The sequence below is a fragment of the Corvus hawaiiensis genome, chromosome 26, assembly GCF_020740725.1.
Source record: "Corvus hawaiiensis isolate bCorHaw1 chromosome 26, bCorHaw1.pri.cur, whole genome shotgun sequence".
NCBI lineage: Eukaryota > Metazoa > Chordata > Aves > Passeriformes > Corvidae > Corvus > Corvus hawaiiensis.
The window spans coordinates 17426929-17448292 of NC_063238.1; the positions used below are offsets into that span (position 1 = coordinate 17426929).

General features: G+C 37.1%; 1 protein-coding gene across 9 annotated transcripts in view; it reads left to right on the forward strand.

Annotated features, from left to right (window-relative positions):
* RALYL (RALY RNA binding protein like) overlaps positions 1–19345 on the forward strand; it is a 388415-nt gene extending 369070 nt beyond the window's left edge. For all 9 annotated transcript variants that reach the window (XM_048329273.1, XM_048329272.1, XM_048329275.1 and 6 more), the window contains one exon: positions 16191–19345. In XM_048329273.1, the coding sequence (XP_048185230.1) occupies positions 16191–16208 (18 nt within the window). In that variant the 3' untranslated portion in view covers positions 16209–19345. The remainder of the gene's footprint in view (positions 1–16190) is intronic.
* Positions 19346–21364: the final 2019 nt, after the last annotated feature.

Below are 21364 nucleotides of genomic sequence, written 5' to 3' on the forward strand. Positions count from 1 at the left end.
CTTGAATTTCTATATCCTGAATAGCATTATTCCCAGAAGAAGCTACTACAACCTGAATTCCCTCATCTTTTTACATGCAATGTAGAACAGATTACATTATCCCTTTTTCTCCTGTCCAGATATGAGGGATGTCTGTAAGAAGCTGTCACTTTGAATTTATAGGGAGTTGAAATTTTGTAATTAATAAATAGTTGTAAATATAATCTCCCACCATGGCTAATATCTGACCAGCTGAAGCCATTTTAGCAATAGGGGTAACCACAGTTTAACAAGAATGGTGGGGTTTGCAATAATTAGGCACCAGACTCCCTATTACAGACAACTAAGTGGGGATGTTAACATACAGTACATTAGACTCTGATTGCTCAGTGCTATCCTTTCACCCTGTGGATATGACATACTTAGCATATATCCACACTATATTATGACGCAAGAAGTATAAGAATCTTTTTCATCTATCAAAGGCCTCAGCAGGAAAGGCTCTATAAAGGAAGCAGCACAGGAAGACTTCATTAGCAGTGAAAGTCTGGAATTGGCACAGCCACATTTGCACACCGTTGCTTCCAAGCTAAAAGGCCTTTCCAAGATTCATGTTATGGAATCAGTTGAAGCACAGTGCGTTGCAGACACAGCTCCAAAGACAGCTCAGAGTTTTGACATACACATCTAAGGCATGGTAGGGAAGCAGCTCCAGTTTCTCTGCAGGTCATTGCTGAGTGCATGAGTGCTGGGAGGAGGTGGCTCACTGCACATGGAGAGAGGTGTCCTCTGCATTGCATCCCAGCATGAGTGGCATCCCTCCCCATCCCAATATGATGGTAGCAAGGAAAGGCCAAAGAAGAGGACTTACGTGCATCATCTCAGTCAGGTGCACCTGGTCCAATGCCAGGGCAGTGGAGCCAGTCAGCCTCATGCCTTCCACCTTCCCCAAGGCTGGTACCCTCTACCTGAGAAGCTGGCAATAATGTAGAATTTAAAGCTTACAACCAAGATTGTCACTGATGTAAAATCCCTGTCCTTTTCATCCTCCCTTGCCATTTCCATCAAATTTTGGAAGAGGCCACTTCACCTTGCTTTTCCTGCCTGCTGCGATGGGATAATAACATCTTTTTTCATTTTGCAAAGCCTAGGGAGATTAGTGAATGCAAAACTGCAATGGATAGGATAAAGGATTGTTCAGCAAAGGGTTACTTCAAAGAAATCTCAGGGTATGGGTGTTTTCCACAGAAAAACAATTATAAATTGAATCAAGTATCATTCATCTATAGTTTTTACCCAAATAGTGAGCAGTATTGGCTTGTACTTATGATACGAAGATGGTAGCTTTTGATGCATACTGTAATTTAGACTGTTTTATACTGGCTTATATTTATGTAGATATACTGGCCAATTCCTATAAGCTTTAATTTCTACTCCAATCATTGATAGCTCTATAAAGGGGAAGTCAGTAACAATACCATCAAATATATAGTGAATACCTCTATAGAAATACTTGGGAATTCAGTCTGCTTCTACCCATTCTGTGCCCTGTTATCTGAAGCTGCCCTCTGTTTTGAGAAAGTAGATATACGGGCTTGTTATAAAGCAAGTCCTAACAGATGTTGTTATTCTGTTTTATAAAACTAAGTTATTTAGGAAAGAAAGCTGACTGACAGCAAATATGTAATTTTGGAATGGGGCCAGTTACAAATCTTTTGATGAAAAAACCCAGAGGTTAAGAATGAAACATGTTATATGTGACAAAAGCAAGAAAAATGTTACTATTTTGTATAAAATAATGACAGTGGACTTGGAATAAAAAAACACCTCCAAAAGACTTTTTAAAATTAAATGTATAATGTTTTCCAAATATAGAGCTAAAGGGATTTAGCACAATGATTAAGAAAATATTTTCTTTCGTCACTAAGACCAGCAGAGGAAACAGAAAAATATTTTAAATGGGCAAAGCTAATGCCCTGAAGTCATTTCAATATAAAAATTTCATTGTGAGACCCCTAGCATGAAAAATATTAATAGTGTGAAAGAGGAAAATTACTTAAATTTAGATCTTAACCTTTACTGAGTTCTTCAGATTTAGCTGTAAATCTTCTGCCAGGCCATTCTGCTAAAACCCACTGCAGGTTTGCTGAACAGAATTCTGTTTCCCTAAGTCTGTCAATAAAGGAAGGTGTTCGATAAGGTGTTCATACCCACTGCCAGAGTCCAGCTGCTGCCAGAATGGAGTCCCTGAATCTGTATATGTGGGTCTGCATCTTTGCAGTACATGACTCAAAAATATCTTTCTTTCTTTATTTCTAATTCTAACTTGCAAAGGCAGTGACCACGCAGGATGTATGCTGTGGGTTTAGGTGGTAGGATCAGTTCTCTAAATTCACACGCTGTCTATTTGAAGGAACAGGTTACTGCACATTAACTGAGTAATGGCAGCTGTGCTCATGCCTGCTTTCAGCCTAGATCAGCCATAAAGAAAGAAAGACAAAGCAGTTTAGCCTGCAGTCTGAGATAAATCAGGCATGGATTTAAAAACCCTTCAGCCTCTTCAGTTGCCTGCCTGGCTGCACACAGAAAACAACATCATATTCAACAGCTGCACACCTTCTTCATCCACTATCTAGACCAGGATGTTGTTCAACCTTGCACTGTAATTTTCTATGACTAAAGACATGCCCACAAACTGTCGTTATGGCTCAGCTGAAGTGTGAAAAAGTTTTACACAGCAATATCTTGATTGCCCATCTGAACTCCAATTAGAGACATGATGCATTTGCAGCACCTGCTGCAGTCATCAAACATCACCTCTTGAGAAAGTTTCTTTTGTACTATTTGCCCACAAGTGTCTCTCAGTAAGTGTCTCCAGTGTTCCAGACATTCCAGCTTGAGGATCTCCTTAGAAAAATTCCCAAAGAATTTTTCTGCATTGACATACTGAAGAGTTCTTTATAGGGTGATCTCACAAACATGATCCATCCATGTATAAATATGTTAAAGAGTTGGCTTCAACTTGCTCAGTGAAGTGTGCCATAAGCTTTTCATCCACATGCTCTCACATGGCCTCTCACTCCCACTTGCACAAGGACAAGCATATATTGTAGTTTTATATATATTCAATAGTCACTAATTTGTGACAATTCATGTCACTTAACTGACCATCAGAGGTAGTGAGAGGGTTGAAAATTTCAGGTATGTATCCTTTGTTCTGCCTCCTTTGTTAGGTGAAAAAGAACTAGTTGGTTATCCCAGATTTTACTGAACCCATAATTCAGGCTTTCATTCCACTCCTAACATTGAACAGTTTCTAGTAGCAGTAAATTTAAAATTTCTGTGTTCCTTCCTAGTGCAAACGTATCCACTCATTCCTTTTAATTTAAACTGTCCCTCAACAGTGTTGTGAAGAAAACAACACACTATTGCAACACCCATCCCATTTTACGGAAAACAAGCTCTTGTGAAGAATGATCTTCATGTTTACTAAATTCAATTCACACACAAATCACAAACAGGTAACAAATTATCCAAACACAAATCTCCAGTGGTATCAAGCAGGCTTTGTGTGTCTGCCATGGCTTTAAATTGTAAGTAGTGGGAAGGAAAACAAATAACCTTCTCTTACTTCTGTGGCTGCACAGGACAGAACAGAAAAGTGACCTTTGCAACAGAGTCCAATACATTAAGATATTTGAGAAGGAGCTTGTCCTCAGTCCCTCTATAACAAGCCCATTCTTACTAGAAATAGCATTAATATTTTGCAGCCCTGGCTGAGAGATTGAAGGAAGAATATTTCTGAATTAGTGTGCTTGGTGGTTCTCTAACTCTGCTGATTTAGCACATGGACAGCCCAGTGCAGCCCCAGAACATTTCATATATCTTCTCTGAACTTGTTTCAAAGGGTGTTAATCGATCATTGAGGAAGCACTGATCAAGTCATTGCAATCCCCTTGTAAATAAAACAGGTGGTTACAAATTACTTTGCTGAAAGCCTGAAGTATTACAGATTTGGGAAAAAAACCAAAAAACACTTTTGGCCAATGGTTAATAAAGTACCAACAAAATAATTACCTGGAATGAATTATACAAAAGCACTCATATCTGTATTACATTGCCTGAGAATAATAGTTCCTATCAAACTGTCAGCCTTTCATAGTAAATAACTATAATAGTAATAGCATAGTAGCAGAGCATTCAGTACAGCAGACTGTTTTCTGGTAGAGTATGTGATGCAAGTACAGTAGATTTATGGTGTCATAACTCAGATCAGACACTGGTTAGTGCTTGGTTGGAATTTGAAGGATATATTCACAGGCACAGCATTGTGTTTTTATGCTGGTGTAGCTATGCTAAAAGTAATGAAGCCAGACAAGCATTATTAGATGGGAGTTCCACAATAATGAGTTACCTTTAATGAGATGTCTTAAGAGGCATTTTTATTAAATTATTTTAGAACCAAAGATACATATACTGTAAAAGGCCCAGTTCTGGTTACAGTGTAGATTTACAGCAGTTATTTCAACAACAGTTATAGTTCCCTTTCTATTAAGTATATTTCAGTTGTATTTATCTCTCAGGGGTATTTGATTTCTTACTCTTGTCCTTTTTTCCACCTCCACACTGCATGTTTTCAGTCTATCAAATTTGTTTCTAATGTCTGATAGAGAGTCATGTTTCAAACATTAATACCAGAAACTGCCATAGACACAAAACTCAGGATAATCCTCTTGCAGCACTGATTTTCATTATGCAAAAGTAAAACCATTATGATATAATAATAGCTTTATTTCTTGCAGGAATTGATTCAAGTACCATTTAAATCAATGGAATCAACTAGTGCTGTGGCTAAAGCTCATCAAAAACTATTCCCTCTTGTCACAAATGGGTGATTTAGATTGCTGAAAGGTACACTGTCAAAGGTATTAGCAAAAGTGCTTTTAATATGATGTTGTAGAAGAGTGACTTAGCCAAGGTTCAGTGGCAAGGTTCACTGTAGCACTGTAAGGCACAATCATTTGAACAATGATTCAAAACCACTAAGGCACAAATCAGAGTTACCAAGGCACAAACCATAGTTACCATACTAAAAGGTTTTGTATATCAGTCACTTCCCAAACATGTGCCATTGGTAAAGGGTCTGTCTGCCTCCAAAAGTAAGCTTGAAAGGCATCCCAGCTCAAGGGGAGACCACCACCATGCAGCCAGGCTGCTTGGCTGGGAGACCTCAAAGAAGGCTCACTTAGACTGTCAGATTTGTGGAATAAAGTGGCTGGATTGTAGTCAAATTACATGCAATGGGAAAGGTATGCATGACACTCCTTGTACCCACAACTTTCTTTGTTCCTTGATGAATGAGTCTTCAAAAAGCTACCTGCTGTTCATGTGTTAATTGCATGATGGATGTTCCGAGCTCACACCCATCAATGCTCACTGTGCCACTCTTTGCCTTTGTGGGTCTTCAGAGAACAGACAGCAACTAGAGGAGTTCTCGGGTGGCTGGGCTGTGGCTCAGGCCTTTACCTCCTTCAGAGTCTGAACCAAACTGCCACTAGTTTGGTTAAGGGGTTGATCACATGCATTGCATCCCTTCTATAAGTAGCTAAAGGGAAATTAATTTAATAGCAAACCTGTATGAAACTTTGAAACTTTCCTTGCTTTAATTATTCTGTATGGAATTCAACAATGAAAATACTCAGCAGAAAGTAAAATAAAATCTGCAGAATAAGGACAAAAATTTGATGAATTTCATCTAGTTTAAACCCACTTTTGCATATTTCAAATAGCAAGATTGATCAAATATGTGACTGTGTGATAGTATTGATAGCACTTAATTTATTATTGTAATTAGACTAGATTTTTCATTGTCCTTTTAGATGCATGTTTTCTCAGTCCATAGCATCAGGGCAGACAAGACTGACTCTTCCATTATCAGCCAAATTAGTCTGATTAGGCCTGTCGAAAAGATCAGTAGCTACTCTGACAACTTGCAGCTTGCAGAGTGCACTGGTACAGGATACCACTTAGAAAATAAAGGACAAAACTTCTAATTAATGGCAATGGCTGAAACAATGTTATGCCAGAAATCCTATTCAGCTTACTTTCAAAATCACAAAGATCATGCAAAATTTTGTCTTTTCTATTGCACTTACCATTTGTTGAAATCTTGCTTTCAGTGTCAGGAGAAACATGATGTTCTTCATTCCTAAGACAAATGAATAGGTAAAAGATTGTATTCACTTGATAAATATCAGTGTGAGATGTTTGTACTTGAGCAACCTAAGAAAGTCATTATGGGCACCATACCCAACAGATACTAATTCCTTGTACCTTCCAAAGCTGCAGTAAATCTAATAACCTGTGACTGAAAAAATTGAGAAAGTAATAAAAGCATGCCATGAAATCAAAAATTGTAAGAAACTTCTTGACATGCCCTTTTGTTATATTTAATATATGCAGTAGCACAGTACAGGTGTTTGCTGTTTACCCACTGTTACATGAGTCATTGGAAGGACCTTGCCACCGGCCCCTTCTCCCAATTTTTCATGGCAGTCAATTTATCAGAGGAAGATTTCATAAGTGGTGTTCAGTGTTTTAACCAGGTTACAGTTTTCTGACTGACTACATAATGTTTTTCTAATTATTATTTAAATCCTATCCCATACATATCATATGGGAACCTGCAGAAAATGCAGGCAATGTTATCATGCATTTTGTGTCTCTTTCTAGTAGATTTTCCTGCCTGTAATTGCATTTTTGTAAAACAAATAAGCAAACTAATTTTCTTGAATTCAGATCTATTCCTCTGAATCTGCTCTATATTATTTTGTTTGCAGTGAAAAAAACCTCAAAACTTAAAATCATAAAACTTTTAAAACATTTGTAATGTAAATAATACAATTAATTTACAACCATTAGAATCTTACAGATTTGATTGAAAAGAACGTGAAAATAATGGTTTTTCTCTTCTGTCTCATTTTTAAGCAAAGTATAGGGGATCAGGAATTCTGGGTCCTGTTCTCAGCTTTGACACTGAGCCCACATGGTGGGCAATGTGTCTCAGAAGAATGAATGTGAAGGTAGAACTAGCACCTCTTTCTGAGGCCAGACCAACAGGTGCCTTTCTTTGGCATGTAAGAAAGAAGCATTCCCGCTTTTTTAAACTTACAAAAAATTTAATGTTTCCCAGTAAAGAAAAATGTCTGTGGAACAACAGGCAATATATTCTTCAGTGAATCTCTTTTACTTTTTTCATTGCACCCTGCCATCTGTCTTGACCTGCCTGAAGTCTCAGTCATCATTTAATAAGATAGTCATGGTGTTTGATGGTTTTGAGACATCAAATATTTAATTTTAATGGCTCAGCTTCTATCAAAAAGGACTGCTTTGCCTCCAATTTAAAAACAAAACAAAACAAAACCACACACCAAACAGTGAATTTAATTAGAGGCAAACAATGCTGTCAGGTCAGGCCAAAAATTCTGTTAGACATGTAAAAAAGTACTTGTCTAAATGAGATTAACTTGTCTCTGATATAATATATTTGACCTTAATATTCAGTATTAGTAGCCTCATTATATTTATTTAGTCTAAGTAGATCAGAATTAGCCCCACAGATTTTGCTAGCCTAAACTTTATGAGCATAGAGTTAACCTCTGAGAGAAGTGCAGAAACAAGGACAGCCAAACACCTACCACCTAGAAGCAAACCTGGATCCCTTTTAAGGTGAGGATGATGATCACTTATAAAAAATATCATGAGCTTTTTGCTGTACCTTGTGGCTGAAAAAGAAACATCAGAAATTAATTGAAGGAACTCAACATTTTAAATAAGAAGACTGATTGCAGTTTCCACCCATGAATATTTTTGCCAATGTAATTTTAACTAATTTTGGTGGAGCAGGCCTTCTTTTACTTCCCTGTACTTTGGCTGACTCCAGTAAAATTTGGATGACTTGTTGAAGGTGCTGCACTGGGTTTGGTTTGCCCATCATTTGCAACCAACAGTTCCCATCTGTGTGTAGGGAGAATAAGCTTTGGAATAGTGACCTATTATAGATACCAAAGCAGCAGTATGATATGTTGGGAAAGTGGTGGATGGGAAGGGGGTCACTGGTGTTTTCTAGGCAGTCACTGGGACACAAATCTTCTAGAACAGCTCAGGCCAGCCATTGGGTCTGTGCTATGGGTTTGAGTCTATCGGCTTAATCATCAAATTCTTAGATTTAACCAAAATTGAGCAATGTCATGCATCACATATTTTTCCTGGTGTGTCAGTCTTTGAAAATAAATAGCTTTAGTTCCCCTAGAAAACACTAATTTCACAGGCTTTATCAGTATCCTTGAGCATCAAAAATGCTGAATGGAAAACTCTCAGAGGAAACATTTTTCTGTTGAAAGTCTTCACACAAGTAAAGAGGTTGCAAATATTGAAAAGCCAAAAGATTGTTATTTTTCCATACTAAAAGGCAGAAATTGTAAATGTTTTTATTTTTTTCGATACAAATTGCAGAGCCACTACAGTTAGACCCAATTATTCCCAAAGGTCTCAATTTTTTGAGAAAATAGAGCTGTGTTGCTTAAGAAGATTTTCTGCATGATTAATATCAAAACATGAAAGGCAGATTGAATTTATCCATACATAGGCATTTACACACCTCAGAAAAGGGAAGTTATTTAGAAGGTGATAGAACTGTAATTGCCATTTCAACAAAAAAGTAATCAGTGAGGAATAAAACAAGCTCAGTCTACCAAAATGAAGATTTGAAAGTTAATCAAATACCATCTTAGCCAGCTTGTCATGCTGCTATGTGTAGCTGAAGTTTCAAAATTGTTGTCTCTATTGATTTCTAAAACTACACTACATTTCTGTAGTCTTTCAAAATGAGCAAGGTGTTTTCCAGAAAGCAATAAATAAAGAATGAAAAGGCTAAATTCTTCTCTGCTTCCTCTTGGCAGGGTTATAATAACCGTTTCTCATCTATCACGAGATTCTGCACCATTTGCAGACCACAATGTGGCCCCAAGTCCAACATTTTGCTTTGCAACTTTTACTTTAAAATTAATGTTTCTTTAAATCCTCATAAAACCCAAATATTATGCACTACTGTGCACTGTGCATTCAAGTAAGTATTAGGCAGGAAAATGCAAAGCAAAAACTGTTTAAAATAGGACCATCTTTTATTGCCATTTCCACCCGAATCGCATTCCCATACCAAGACTTTCACAGATAACAGTTTTAAGCAGATAACTCTACATCCTGTGTATTTAATTGACTGTCTTAATTCATTATACTGTCACCATTTAAATATTCATTTTGCATTGTTTGTCTCATTCCACTCCTGTTTCCTGTGGTTTACCCTGGGCTTTCCCAGTATCTCTGTCTCATGCTATATGTTTCCAACCTCTTCTTCCAGCACTCTCTCCTTCCCATTTCTTTTCTATTTTTTTTTATGTCACTTCATCTGGTTGTTCAGTTGAGTAAAAATTCTGCCTCCAAGTACCTGAAACATTTCCGATTGATTAGACAGAACACTCCTTATCTCGATACCATCATTGCCTACAATTATTTTGCCTGTAATGGGTGCCCTTTGGTTTTTGATACCTATCTAAACTCTAATTTGGCAATAGTGGGAAAGTTTAGTAGGTGCTTTCTGCATAATTAGTTTAAGGGAGTTCTTGTAAGCTCCTACTTTCATATATTTAAAAAACACACTTCTTAAAATGTAGACATACTAAATGGCCTCAGGGTACAAGTTTTAGTAGTTCCTTTATGCATTTAACTGTGTGTTCAAATCTGCACCCTTGGCATTAGCAGGACAGGAACTTTTGCCTTCAGCATTAATACTAATTGGACCACCACCTCACACTAGAGAATTCCTACTCCTCACATCATGCAGAGATTAATTCAGTAGGAATTTTAGTCTACAGCCTTTTTACATCACCCTGTAACTTAAAAGCATCTCCTCTGTAGCACTCAGGATGATAAAGTACACTACCTAGTGTGAATCATGATAGGACTCAGTAAGACTTGCTTCTCATGGAGCAGGCACCATCCCAAGAAGCAGAAAACACGTAGTGATCTCCAATGAGATCCATACCCCTGAGAATTTGCTATGACTATCCACTCATATTCAGGGATAAACAAGGGCGAAACATTTTTTTCTCTGCTTTATTTGGCACTAGATCTCAATAAGGTGTTGAGCTTCTCTCAAGGCACACTGGTATGGGCTGATGGAATTCTGTGGACAGCATCAGGGAGGCCTTACTGCATTTGCATTGGCTTTATCAGCCAAGAGAGAACAGGAAAGAGAGTTTGGTGGGGACATAGTTTCACCATGGAGTAGCAATGTAGGTGCATTCTGGTAAAGACTTCAGGGCAGCGAGTTCTGCAAAGGACGGTTCCCCACCATCCTCTCTCTTCCACATCTCCTGCTTGGAGATCCTGCAGCCCACCCCACACTCTGCAGAAGGCCCAGTGTGTCCAGCTTCAGATCCCTCCCACTGTCACCAGAAACTGTGCTACTAGTCCCCAAGTCTTCTTCTACTGCTATAAAGGACCTTGCAGAGGAAAATTTTGCTGCAAAAGTCATCTAGCAGGAGAAAAACACACAGCCTAAATTAAAGTGGATAGATCCACTTCTTTCCTTCATGGCCCCACTCAAGCTCTCAAATGACGATGGTGACTCTAATCTGAAAGTCATCCCTTCAGTCTCACACCTGACCATCATCTCAACTGCAGTGCGTCCTCACTAGAGCTGTCCCAAAATTGGATCCTGTCTCCACCACTATACCTAAAAGCATTTATCACAATTCTGGCTGGACTCTGAGAAAGAAAACATGTGTTGGTCTAGGGGAAAAATCAGTATCTGATAGGGCTATCTTAGTCTTTCTGCTCTTTTTTATTGGGCAAACAAGTGAAACAGAGCATTTCAATACAAAGAAGATAGGAGTTTGTTCTCACTGATGAGTAAAACAATCATCCTCACATGCACTCACATAAGTACTAACACTTCAAAGCAATTAAGCTGTTCACTGAGTGGAAAAATGAATCTGTAATGTTTTTAGCAGTTAAAGTATGATTGGCAGAGTCCAAAATATAATGATTAGGTTTCATCATTTGAAGAAAGTTTAAAGAAGGTGCAACTGGTTCTTTTAATTATCCTTTATTAATATTTATCAAATTGTACAATCCCTCTATTTGTTAAATGCAGTGAATACACTATCACTACTTCATTATAAAAAATGTCTTTAGTGCCATCATTTTTGTTTGTCATGTTTTGCAAGGGTTACAACTGACAGCAGAAAATGTGTGATACACATTCACATTTCCCTGCTCACACCTACTGAACTGAGCATTTACATTTCATATGGGGGATTAAACTAAACCACCTATATGGCTGTTAGAGAATTAGAGATTTGATGCTTTAAATCAAGGGACAAAGTGCAAGGTGTACCTCAAATGAACACAGGTGTGAAGTCAATGTGATAGCTAATACAAATTCAATGTTCCTTGGTAAGCTCTGCTCGTTCCTTGTGGTTTTCCACTGATGATGAAGAGTGCTGTGTAAAAGCCAACAAAAGTGCATGCCCCCATGGTACCACACAAACATAAATTGCTGTGTTTTGCACTCAGTGTGAGTTGCCTGCTTAAGAGAAAAGGAGGATATTTTCTTGAGTTAGACACAGCAAATAAACAGAATGGCAATTTGCACTACTACTTTCTGTACCGCATTATGATTTTTCTCACTTTAGGTAAGTATCTAAATCAATAATGGCTAACTAAGTTTTAGCTATTTTGTTGTGTTTGTTTTGTTGGGTTTTTTTTTAATGCCTGCTCTGCAGACAGATTCCATTTTTTATCTCCTTGTCTGTCCAGAAAGTGCATTTCGTAATCAAAAGAAATTATTAGAGATGAAAAAGAGTACACTATCCTCGAGGACATAAGAGCAGCATCTGTAGACCTGGATTCAGTATTCTCAGTTGTACAGATAACAGTATTAGGAGTGAGCATCAGATGCAATGAAAGCAGTTGTGCTACAATTGCAGTTTGAGCTAGCAAAAGTGTGAGGGCCAGTGTTGGGAGTGAAAGGACAGTGCACCTGCTGCATTTTAATGGAGCTTGTGGTTGTTTTGCAGAAAGTAATGTATGGCAATCACACAACCTACTGCCAAAGCAGTCAGACACCAGCAGAAACCTAGGAAGGTGTCAGGCATCAAGTCTCCTACTCAACAGGAGCCTGCAAGAGATAGATGTGCAATTTTACCAAGCAGTGGTCAGCAGTAGCTTCAGATGCCTCCATTGCAGTTATTAAACTCAGAATTCCAGTCCTGAGAATGGGTTTGTCTGCCAAGGAAAAAGAGACAGGAGAGTAAGAGGAAGGATACTCGAGGCTTTGGGTTTCAAATTCACGTGTATATGTGAACCATCATCTATCCATCCTCTTTTTAGCTGCATTTTCTGAGAATTTTTAAGATTAATGTTATCACAAAAGCCATTCAGAGCAATTACATGTCTGTAAATGATTGTTTAAAAACAGATACATTTTGTCAGATTAATGTCTTCCATATACTTTGGATGCTCTTACTGCTTGTAATTGTTGTGGGGTAAACCATATGGTGAAGTCTGTAACATATTCTGTGGGACTTTTCTTTAAACATTTTCTTCATATACTACAAGGTAAGATGTTCATCATGTACATCTTTTGTGTCATTTAGTCATAGCACATTCCTAATTCTCCCTCCCAAAAACATATGCTGAATTTACACTCTCATATAGTAAGATTTATTTCTGTACATTTAGGTCTGAAAGATAAACATGGTAAAGGAAGTCCAGCACGCTCTTCCCATAAAACCTATGAGAAGGAAACTAGGTATTTATTGGGATGAAGGAACAGATCTTTGTTCTTTTCCCTTTTTCAGAACTGTAAGAAAAAACAAATAATTCAGAGCAGGAAAGAGGCTGAGCTCTGTTTGGATCCAGCTAGCAGAGAACAAAACTCATCTCCTGCAGACAAATAAAGCCCATCTGAAGGAGTTTAGAAAAGTCAGTAGCTCCCCACCACAGAAGGATCACCAGTACAGCTTCCAGGGAAGGGGGGCTGGCACATCCCGTTCTGGAAGGATGGTACCTGCAGGTCTCTACCATATATTGAGCTTGTCTTCTCATAAAAGGCTTTTAGGAGAAATACAGAGTGCAAGATATTCATACTCTGTCATGCCTCATGACTACAAAGCACAGAGCTCAGAGGAACTGGTCCCCTGGCAGGTGATCTGACGGCCAGGCTCTCCCACAAGAAAATGTCCTTTACATGCACAGCATTCTGAAAAATCTACAGATGTAAAGATAGAAATTAGCTAGGCTTTGAGGGGAGGTAAGTTATAAAATCATTAAACTTCTAAAAAGCAAGATGGAAAGCTACATTTTTACTGAATTTTATCTGATTTACTCCATCATTTGTAATTATTATAGTTTAGGGCCCATAAAATGGAACTGCACTTTCATTTAGTGAGGTTTTTTAATATTTTATGTTGGCTTTCCAAAGTTATATACATTGTAATAGTATATAGTAAAAATTAATTTAATCTAGTAGAATTTGAATTCGGCAAAAATGCCAGAAGGATTATAGTAGAACTATAATAAAAGTAGCAATAGTATTTTTTGAAGACTGAAATACAGTGTTATGCCTAAGAAGACTGTTTCCTATAGCTCATGCTCAAAAAGCCATCCAAATAGTGAATAAAGCAGCAGAAATAATTTCAGTTGGAAAATGAACCAATAAATATTCCATAACCTCTCTCCATCTTTTTTTCAGAGATTAGGATGGCAATTAGGACAGTATATAGTGTTTCTTTGATATTGTCTACAGATGCCAAGTCTATATGCTCAGTTGAGTTATTCAGTTCTTAAAATGCATTATGTTGAAATCACACTTTCTAAAGTGGTTTTCTGTTAGAACTACATCAAATGAAAGCCTTAGCTGGCTTAAATGTAATTCAGTTCATCCTTGTTGTGTCAGGAGATTTTTTTATATGTAAGGGGAAAGAAATGAAAAAATTAAAAAAAAAACACTAGTCATCATCAGGGTTTTTTAATATCATCAGCACTACCATAAAGCCAGATGATAAACTGCACACTATTCAGAAGAAAGAAATAGAATGAAATTAGCATTGAATTACTCTAGATTAGTCATAGCCCTGGATTCCTGTTGTTCCATGGAAAATAAAAGCTTGGTTCTTTCAGATTTTAATGTTTCTTCTCAGACTTTAACATTATTTGTAGTAAGAGGGAAATAAGAAGTCCGTGTACTGAAGGAAGAACGCAGGAATATTTTGGATTGGTGGTGTTGGTAAATTGTTATCACTGTTTCTAACCAACAGCAAAGCAGCATTGACGACTTGGATCCAGATGGTTAGCAATGTTAATGTTTCACAATAGTAACCTAATGAAGCTTTTTAGTGCTGGTGACAGGTAAATGCTTGAAAGGTTTATGACAAGGGAAAAAAGCTTTGATAAATAACTTGAAAATCTGCCTCTTCTTGTTTTCATAATTATTGCTTTTTATAATGGCATAATGGATCGGCAAAGCATAGTTGAATAAAAGGCTAGAAAAGAGGAACTCTCTTTGAAGCTAATAGGATGTAAAGTGGGATTTTTTTTCTTACTTCTAAGATGAATAGCTAGTTAAAAACCATTAGGCCTCTCTCAGACTTAAGGGGAGAATTTAAATGTCTTTTTTCTTATAGCTAGTATCTCTAGGGATCAGACCTAAAACAGGGGAGATGAAGATTCTTCTCTGTGCATGTAGAGAATAATAATAGATTCAGGATGTTTTAACTGAAAGAAGAAAGTTCTGGGTTCTCTCACATGAGCTTTTCTCCCTAATCCTGGTTACCTGTGAAGACCACAACCAGAAACCTGGTGCTCTCTTTGCAATGCAGGGGAAATCTGGTGCCTGATTTCTTCAAAGGTCAGGAGCCCAGTCCTGCAGGGACTTGGATGTTTCTGGAAAACCAGATTGTCTGTAAATGGAAATTTTAACAGAAATTATCAATTTTTTTTTTTCATTGAAGGAGGTGAAAATTGGCTAAAAATAAATTTTTCAGGCTTTGATCAGAAGTGCACCAGCTTTCATCAGCTGTTTTCTCTTTTTGAGTTATAAAAGAAGATAGACATCCTCCCCCCAAAAAATAAAAGTGAAGAAAGGAAGAAAGGTTGTCTGAAAGATACTTTTTCCATCTAAAATTTAAAAAACAAAAACAAAAACTTGGGTTGAAAATTTCACTTTTAAAAAAGAAAGCATCTATTTCTGTTATTTTCTACTGCCAGTTTTCCAAACAGATGTGATTAGGAAAGTGTTGTCAGTTTTTCTGTGGGCAGGTGGAGATGGTATGTCTTATGCTCCCCTGCAGCATCACTCAATGCCTACTTGAAGCTGGTAGCATTAATGGGTCACATAGGACTCAGGACTCAGATATTTAGATGCAACCTGGCTCCAGCCTCTGCTGGAAGAATGATCCTCAAAAGTGTTGACTAACACTGGATTTTTGCATTTTCACAATGTGGCTGATAAAGCAACAAAATAAATCAAAGGATATACATTTACAACCTATGGCAGGTACACAAAAACAATAGCAAAACAGACAACAGCAAAAGGGAAGAAACTGAGGAAAAATCCATCAGTCTGGTAACTATAGGCATTGCTGAAAGCACACAGCCAGTGGAAATGGAGTAAGGTATATAAATAGTGTGATGGGACTGAAGCAAAGAATTCTACATGCAATTTATTTAGATTGAATGCTATTATGCAAATAAAGCATTTCATTGCAAAGCAGCCAGGATACATTATTCTATTTTCTGCTGCTAAAATAGGAATTATTCAGCAGTTGTTTGCATAGCATTATTGAGGGGAGGAATACTTCAGCCTCAACAGCTCTTGCTTGATTTGCTGTTATTACTTTGTTCCATACAGTCTAACTCAGGACTGTTGCACAGTCCTGATTGTCCACTGTGGCAGGAACACTATTCTTCTTTTAATCTTTGGTGGTTTAAGGTGGGAAAACATTATAGATGTTGATAATTGGTTGATTTGTCAAAAAGTCAAGTTATAGTCCTCTTGGCTCTTTTCCCCAGATGTCTTGGCTTCTTTTTGAGATTCTGCTGGAAGAAATTCTATGCTTTCTTACTAAAGTCAACATTTCATTTCTCAGTTTCTACAGATCAAGTGATGAGATGTCATGTGTGAACCCCCTGAAGGCTGAGAAGAGAAACTCTGACTTCCCGTCAGAAAATTGTGAACTGCAGTTTCTTACTGGCTGACAACACCTTTGATTCAATTTGTATGAAACTCAATTTACTTATTAAAATGGACATTATTGTTCAAATATTAGAAACTCCATTTCTTATATGTTCTAAGCTGTACAATTGTCAGATTTTTATGGTTTAGATTGTAAATGTGGTTTTCTCTGGCTAATTATTGGTATTATTTTTTTAATTTTGATGTCTTAAAGGCCAATGTACTGTATCATAATAATATGAAGGACATATTTAACAGGTGTGGAAAACACTGTATACAAATGTATATTTCTAAAAGCTATTTTTATGATTAGCACGTTTTACTGTATTACCATATTTAGAGTCAGGTGTTGTTGCACTTCTTTGTTTACTGCTTAATTCAAACAAGACCATTTTGATCAGTGCCACAATTAAATACATTGTATGGTATTTCCCATTGTTTTATTCAATTTATTTGTCATTGGAAATAATTACATTTGGTAATAGAATAGCTTCTAAAAAGTGAAAATGTCAAAATAAGAGAGCAATCCTTGACAAACTGTAAATTGGATCCTTCTGTAAATCCCTTTCTTCAGATAAGCACTCTCTGTGATGCCATTCCTCAGACAGTTGTTACAGCTGTTCTTGCAAATGTCTAAAGGCAGTTTGTTGTTACCGTATGGAAAGTCAGTCAGTCTCCTGCCTAGCCAGGAAAATTACTTATAGCCTGCCAATATTTGACAGCCTGAGTTAGCCTACTTTTTACTTTTTGGGTTATTTTTTGGCAGTAGTCTTTCCACCCACAAACTCCTAAGGCCCTTCTAAAAGCCTGAAGTTTGAATAATTAATTATTACAGATGTTGCAGGGGGAATCTCAGTATAGAATTTCTTAATAAATCATATTTCCTTTCAAGGAGAATGGATGCATTATTTCTCTTGTGTTACTACTGAGACATTAAAGGTATCAAAGCATATATGATATGGGCACAAGGACTTCTCTAATAAAAGTACCAACTTGTTCACCATCCCAAAGTCAGACCTCTTTAGCACTGCAGATGACATGAAACAAGGAATATGTATTTATTCATCTACATCTTTATGCAAGTGGTACTCATATAGAAAGAGACCTGTCTTTAAAGTGATTGCAGGATTAATAAATTATTTAGTAGCTACAACCTCCCAAGAGGGAGAGGTATTAATTTAGGAAGTATCTTACACAGCCAAATGGGGTGCAGACCCGGTTGTGTGCCAGTCTGCAGCGTGGAGCCCTGACCCCTGAGCTCCATGACCGGGGTATTTGCTATTTGAGCTCATCCAGCACTACAAAGATGAACTCTTGCCTTGCCCTTTCAATTGCTCTCTGTAGCTGAGAGCAAGAGAAAAAAAAAGGTACCAGAGAGACTTTTGAAAAGATCAAACTTTAAATTTCTGTTTTAAAAAGCAGTTTCTGACATGACAGGTTCACCTCAAGTAGTAGGGGTGTAAGAGGGCCCACCCAGAGCTCAAGGTCTCTGGTCAGGTTTCCACCATGGGGACCATCATCAAAGAAGGACTAATATTCTTCAAAAATTTGGAAGAAAAGCATACATTTGAATTTAATTACCTATTAGTGAGTGAGAATTTTTTTACTAGGCAGCTATTCTCAGTTATGTTTGTGTACCTTATATTTAGCTTGTCTGTTGTGTGTGGAGTTACATGGTTTACATAAGTGCTGAGTAGTACCTATCTCCTTAAATAAGGAAAGACTAGTATAAGTAGTTATAACTGAGCATAAAGAATTGCAGCTTCAGAATTTATCAGGGCTGACTCTCCCAGAACAGTGCAGCAAAAAATGTTACTCCTGTGTAAATGAAATGTTAGGTCAAATCAGAGGGTGAAATAATTCTCTACTTTCTATCTCTTAATATAGGTTATGAACATTTTTAACTGTAAAAATGCAAAAAGAATTGCCATCTTTGGATCTCTGTCTTTGGCTGATAGTTAAAAAAAAAAGAGCTCCAAACTTTAGCAGCTCAAGGGGCATTTGTCCCATTTAAATCACATAAACTGTTGGCTGACTTAAAAGATGCAGAATATCATCCAAGGAGATCAGTTCTGATATTGGTGTTAATAAACTAGATATGAGAAACATCTAGGTATATTGTCTCTTCACCACCTCCATTCCAGATGAGCTAACACTCGCAGAAAGCACTCTTAGAGTTTTACACTTTCTTTATGATCATTACCCTTAGATTATAAACTCACAGAAATGATTGCACATCCATAACGTTGACACTGCTTCACACCACAGTTTAAGTCCTGAATATATTTTGAACACAGAAAAGGTCACCTCTGATAACGCCATGAGACACTACTTCATTTGCAAGCCAGAAGATTGTTGCCCCATGCAGTCTATTACTAGTAAGGTTTCTCAATGGCATGTTTGCTTAAAATCACTCCAGGGGATGCTGGTGGCTTTGAAAGAGCTTAATAGTTCTCTGCTGTCCCTGTATGCAGTATGCTCGGTGTTGTTTGCCATCACTACCTGTTACTTGTTTGACATGAGTTTTGTCAGCTATGGGGTTTGTCAGCATTGCTCATCCCTTGCAATATGGAAGAATAGGAAACAAAAGATCTTGTCAATCAGTTTGGACAGTCAACAGAAGAGTCTTATAAAATCCTTTTTGGACAGTCCTGAATCAAACCAGTTCATTTTCTACACAGACCTATATGCTCTGTGTATTTCAGATATTTGTTTCAAACATGGGCAGCTGCATGAATGGAAAATATTTACTAAAAAGCTTTAAAGTTTGGATCAAGAAAAAATATTTTTACTTTTGTAAACTCTTGTAATACATATTGTTGCGGTTCTTATTATTTTTCCTCTGTAGATCCATTTTTAGTTCTGAAAAATCACTGTACTTAAACTATGTAGATAACTATAATCTTGTTAGCAGTCATATTTTTAATTGGTGCCACTGAAATTTAGAATTAAAACATTCAGAGTTTGCCCGTTAGAGCAGATTGATGGTTCATTACAGTTTTCTTTAAAATGTTGTAACATAATTTTTACATGTCTGTAAATAAATATTTTCTCTGATTTATGCACTAATTCAGTTTTGCAATTTCTTCCCTTAAAATGTGATTCTTAAGACACTTTCCAGGAAAAATGTATTTCTCTCATGGAAAAATGGAATTTAAAGCTCTGTAGTACAACCATCCTTCACAAACTTCCAAAGCAGACCAAACAGAAACAGGTCATTCATAATATTAAGTACTAAACTTAAGTGAAATGAGAAAAGTGTTAATCTTGCTATCTTTTTAATAGTTTGAGAAATTTAAGCACCAGTACTAAAAATGACTGACAAGAAATGTGACAAACTTCCTGAAAAGAGGGAATTCTTCAGTGAGATGAGAAAGAGAAAGAGGGAGGCACAATGGGGATATTTCATTGAATTTAAGAAATGCATTTTCTTAATCTTGGAAGCTTCTAAGTTTCATGTATCACTAAAGCATTATGAGCATAATTTATGAAAATCATGTTAAAAATAATTATCATCTTCTGCTCAGTATCCAGATGCATTTTTCATTCATAGTACCCTATTCCATTCACAAGGTGTTGCTATGCAGGCAAGCTAAAGAAAATTGGTCCACAAAGTCTATGAGAATATTTTTAAATTATATTAATATTGTTGGGAAGCAAGACTATTTTGAAATATAAGGTAAAACCAGCACAATGTGACAAGTTAGTACTGCAGCTCTGAGCATTTCTCAGCAATTAAATGTTCTGGCCACAAGGATGAGAGAGAAAGAGACAAAAAAGGCACTTGTGTACAGCAGTTACAGCCCTACAGCCCAGGTTACAGCTTACAATCCATGCCCTTAAAACAATCAGCTCTGGAAAACTGGTAAGAAAATCCTCTGAGAATGTTTAGAAAAAACACAGAGTGCTACAGGGAATACATAGTTGTTGAGTTTTGGATGGTGGAATAATAACTTACTTGAGACAAAAAGAGCTTGAAGTTTTAGGCTTGCTATAATAAGTACTTTTTTCTGATCAACCCCTGAAAGAAAGATTGGTGTTTCACACTTGTGCAAACAGAATTAATCCACAAGTATCACACTGTATTTTAACAGAAAACTAGTTCACAGAGCATCCATCCCATATAAATCCCACTAACCACGCAAAAAATTATTTCTAAAGACTACATTTAAATCTTTCTGATACTGTCCTGGCTACATAACTTAGCAGCCTAAGGTAACAGAGAAAAAATTTTGCATAACCACTCTATTGGTGTATTACTATATGTGAATATATCTATGGTATGTAGCTATGCATATGCAGAAATATATCCTTCCATTGCTTTGTGCTTTAGATAATTTGAGCTAGAGACAACAAAGGTTGTCAACTAGTTGACAACCAAAGTTATGTAAAATAAGAATCAAACTCATCCCTGCTGATAGTCATTAAATAAGTACCTTCAATGTCTACTCCAACTGGATTCTTAAGCAGAAACTGTGACCAGTGTTCATTCTATGAGTAGCTACAGCAGCATTTAGCACATTATTTACAGGAAGAAGAAATGATATTTCTGCTCCTACTATTGCTGCTGCAGCAGGACCACAGTGGAACACAGTGGAGGAACAGAGGATGTACAGCATGGCAGGGCTGCAGCTTGAATGTGGTGCTGAGATCTGAATGAGCATTGAAAGGATTTACCTCAGTATGACTGAGGAAATTATTGAAAGGGGATGTTTGCACTCGTACTCATTTTACATTTGAACAAACCTCCCCATATACTTATTTATTTTCACATCTCTGCCAGCATGCCATGATTTTGATGATTCTTTCAAGGGGTAAGCCTCAAAATTTTGTGATTTTGGTCAAACTCACTGAGAATTCAGCACTTAGCAATAAGTAGTCAGTCACATTAAACATTCACCCCTTTTTCAGAATTTTGGCCTTGGTGATTAATCCACATGGCAAGGGAGGGATTTCATAAATACCTGTTTACTTGAGTGGTCACATTAGCTGTAAATCTATGCTTCCATTGATAGAAAAACTACAGATCATAGAACGGTTTTGGTTGGAAGGGACCTTAATGATCACCCAGTTCCAAGCCTCCTGTCC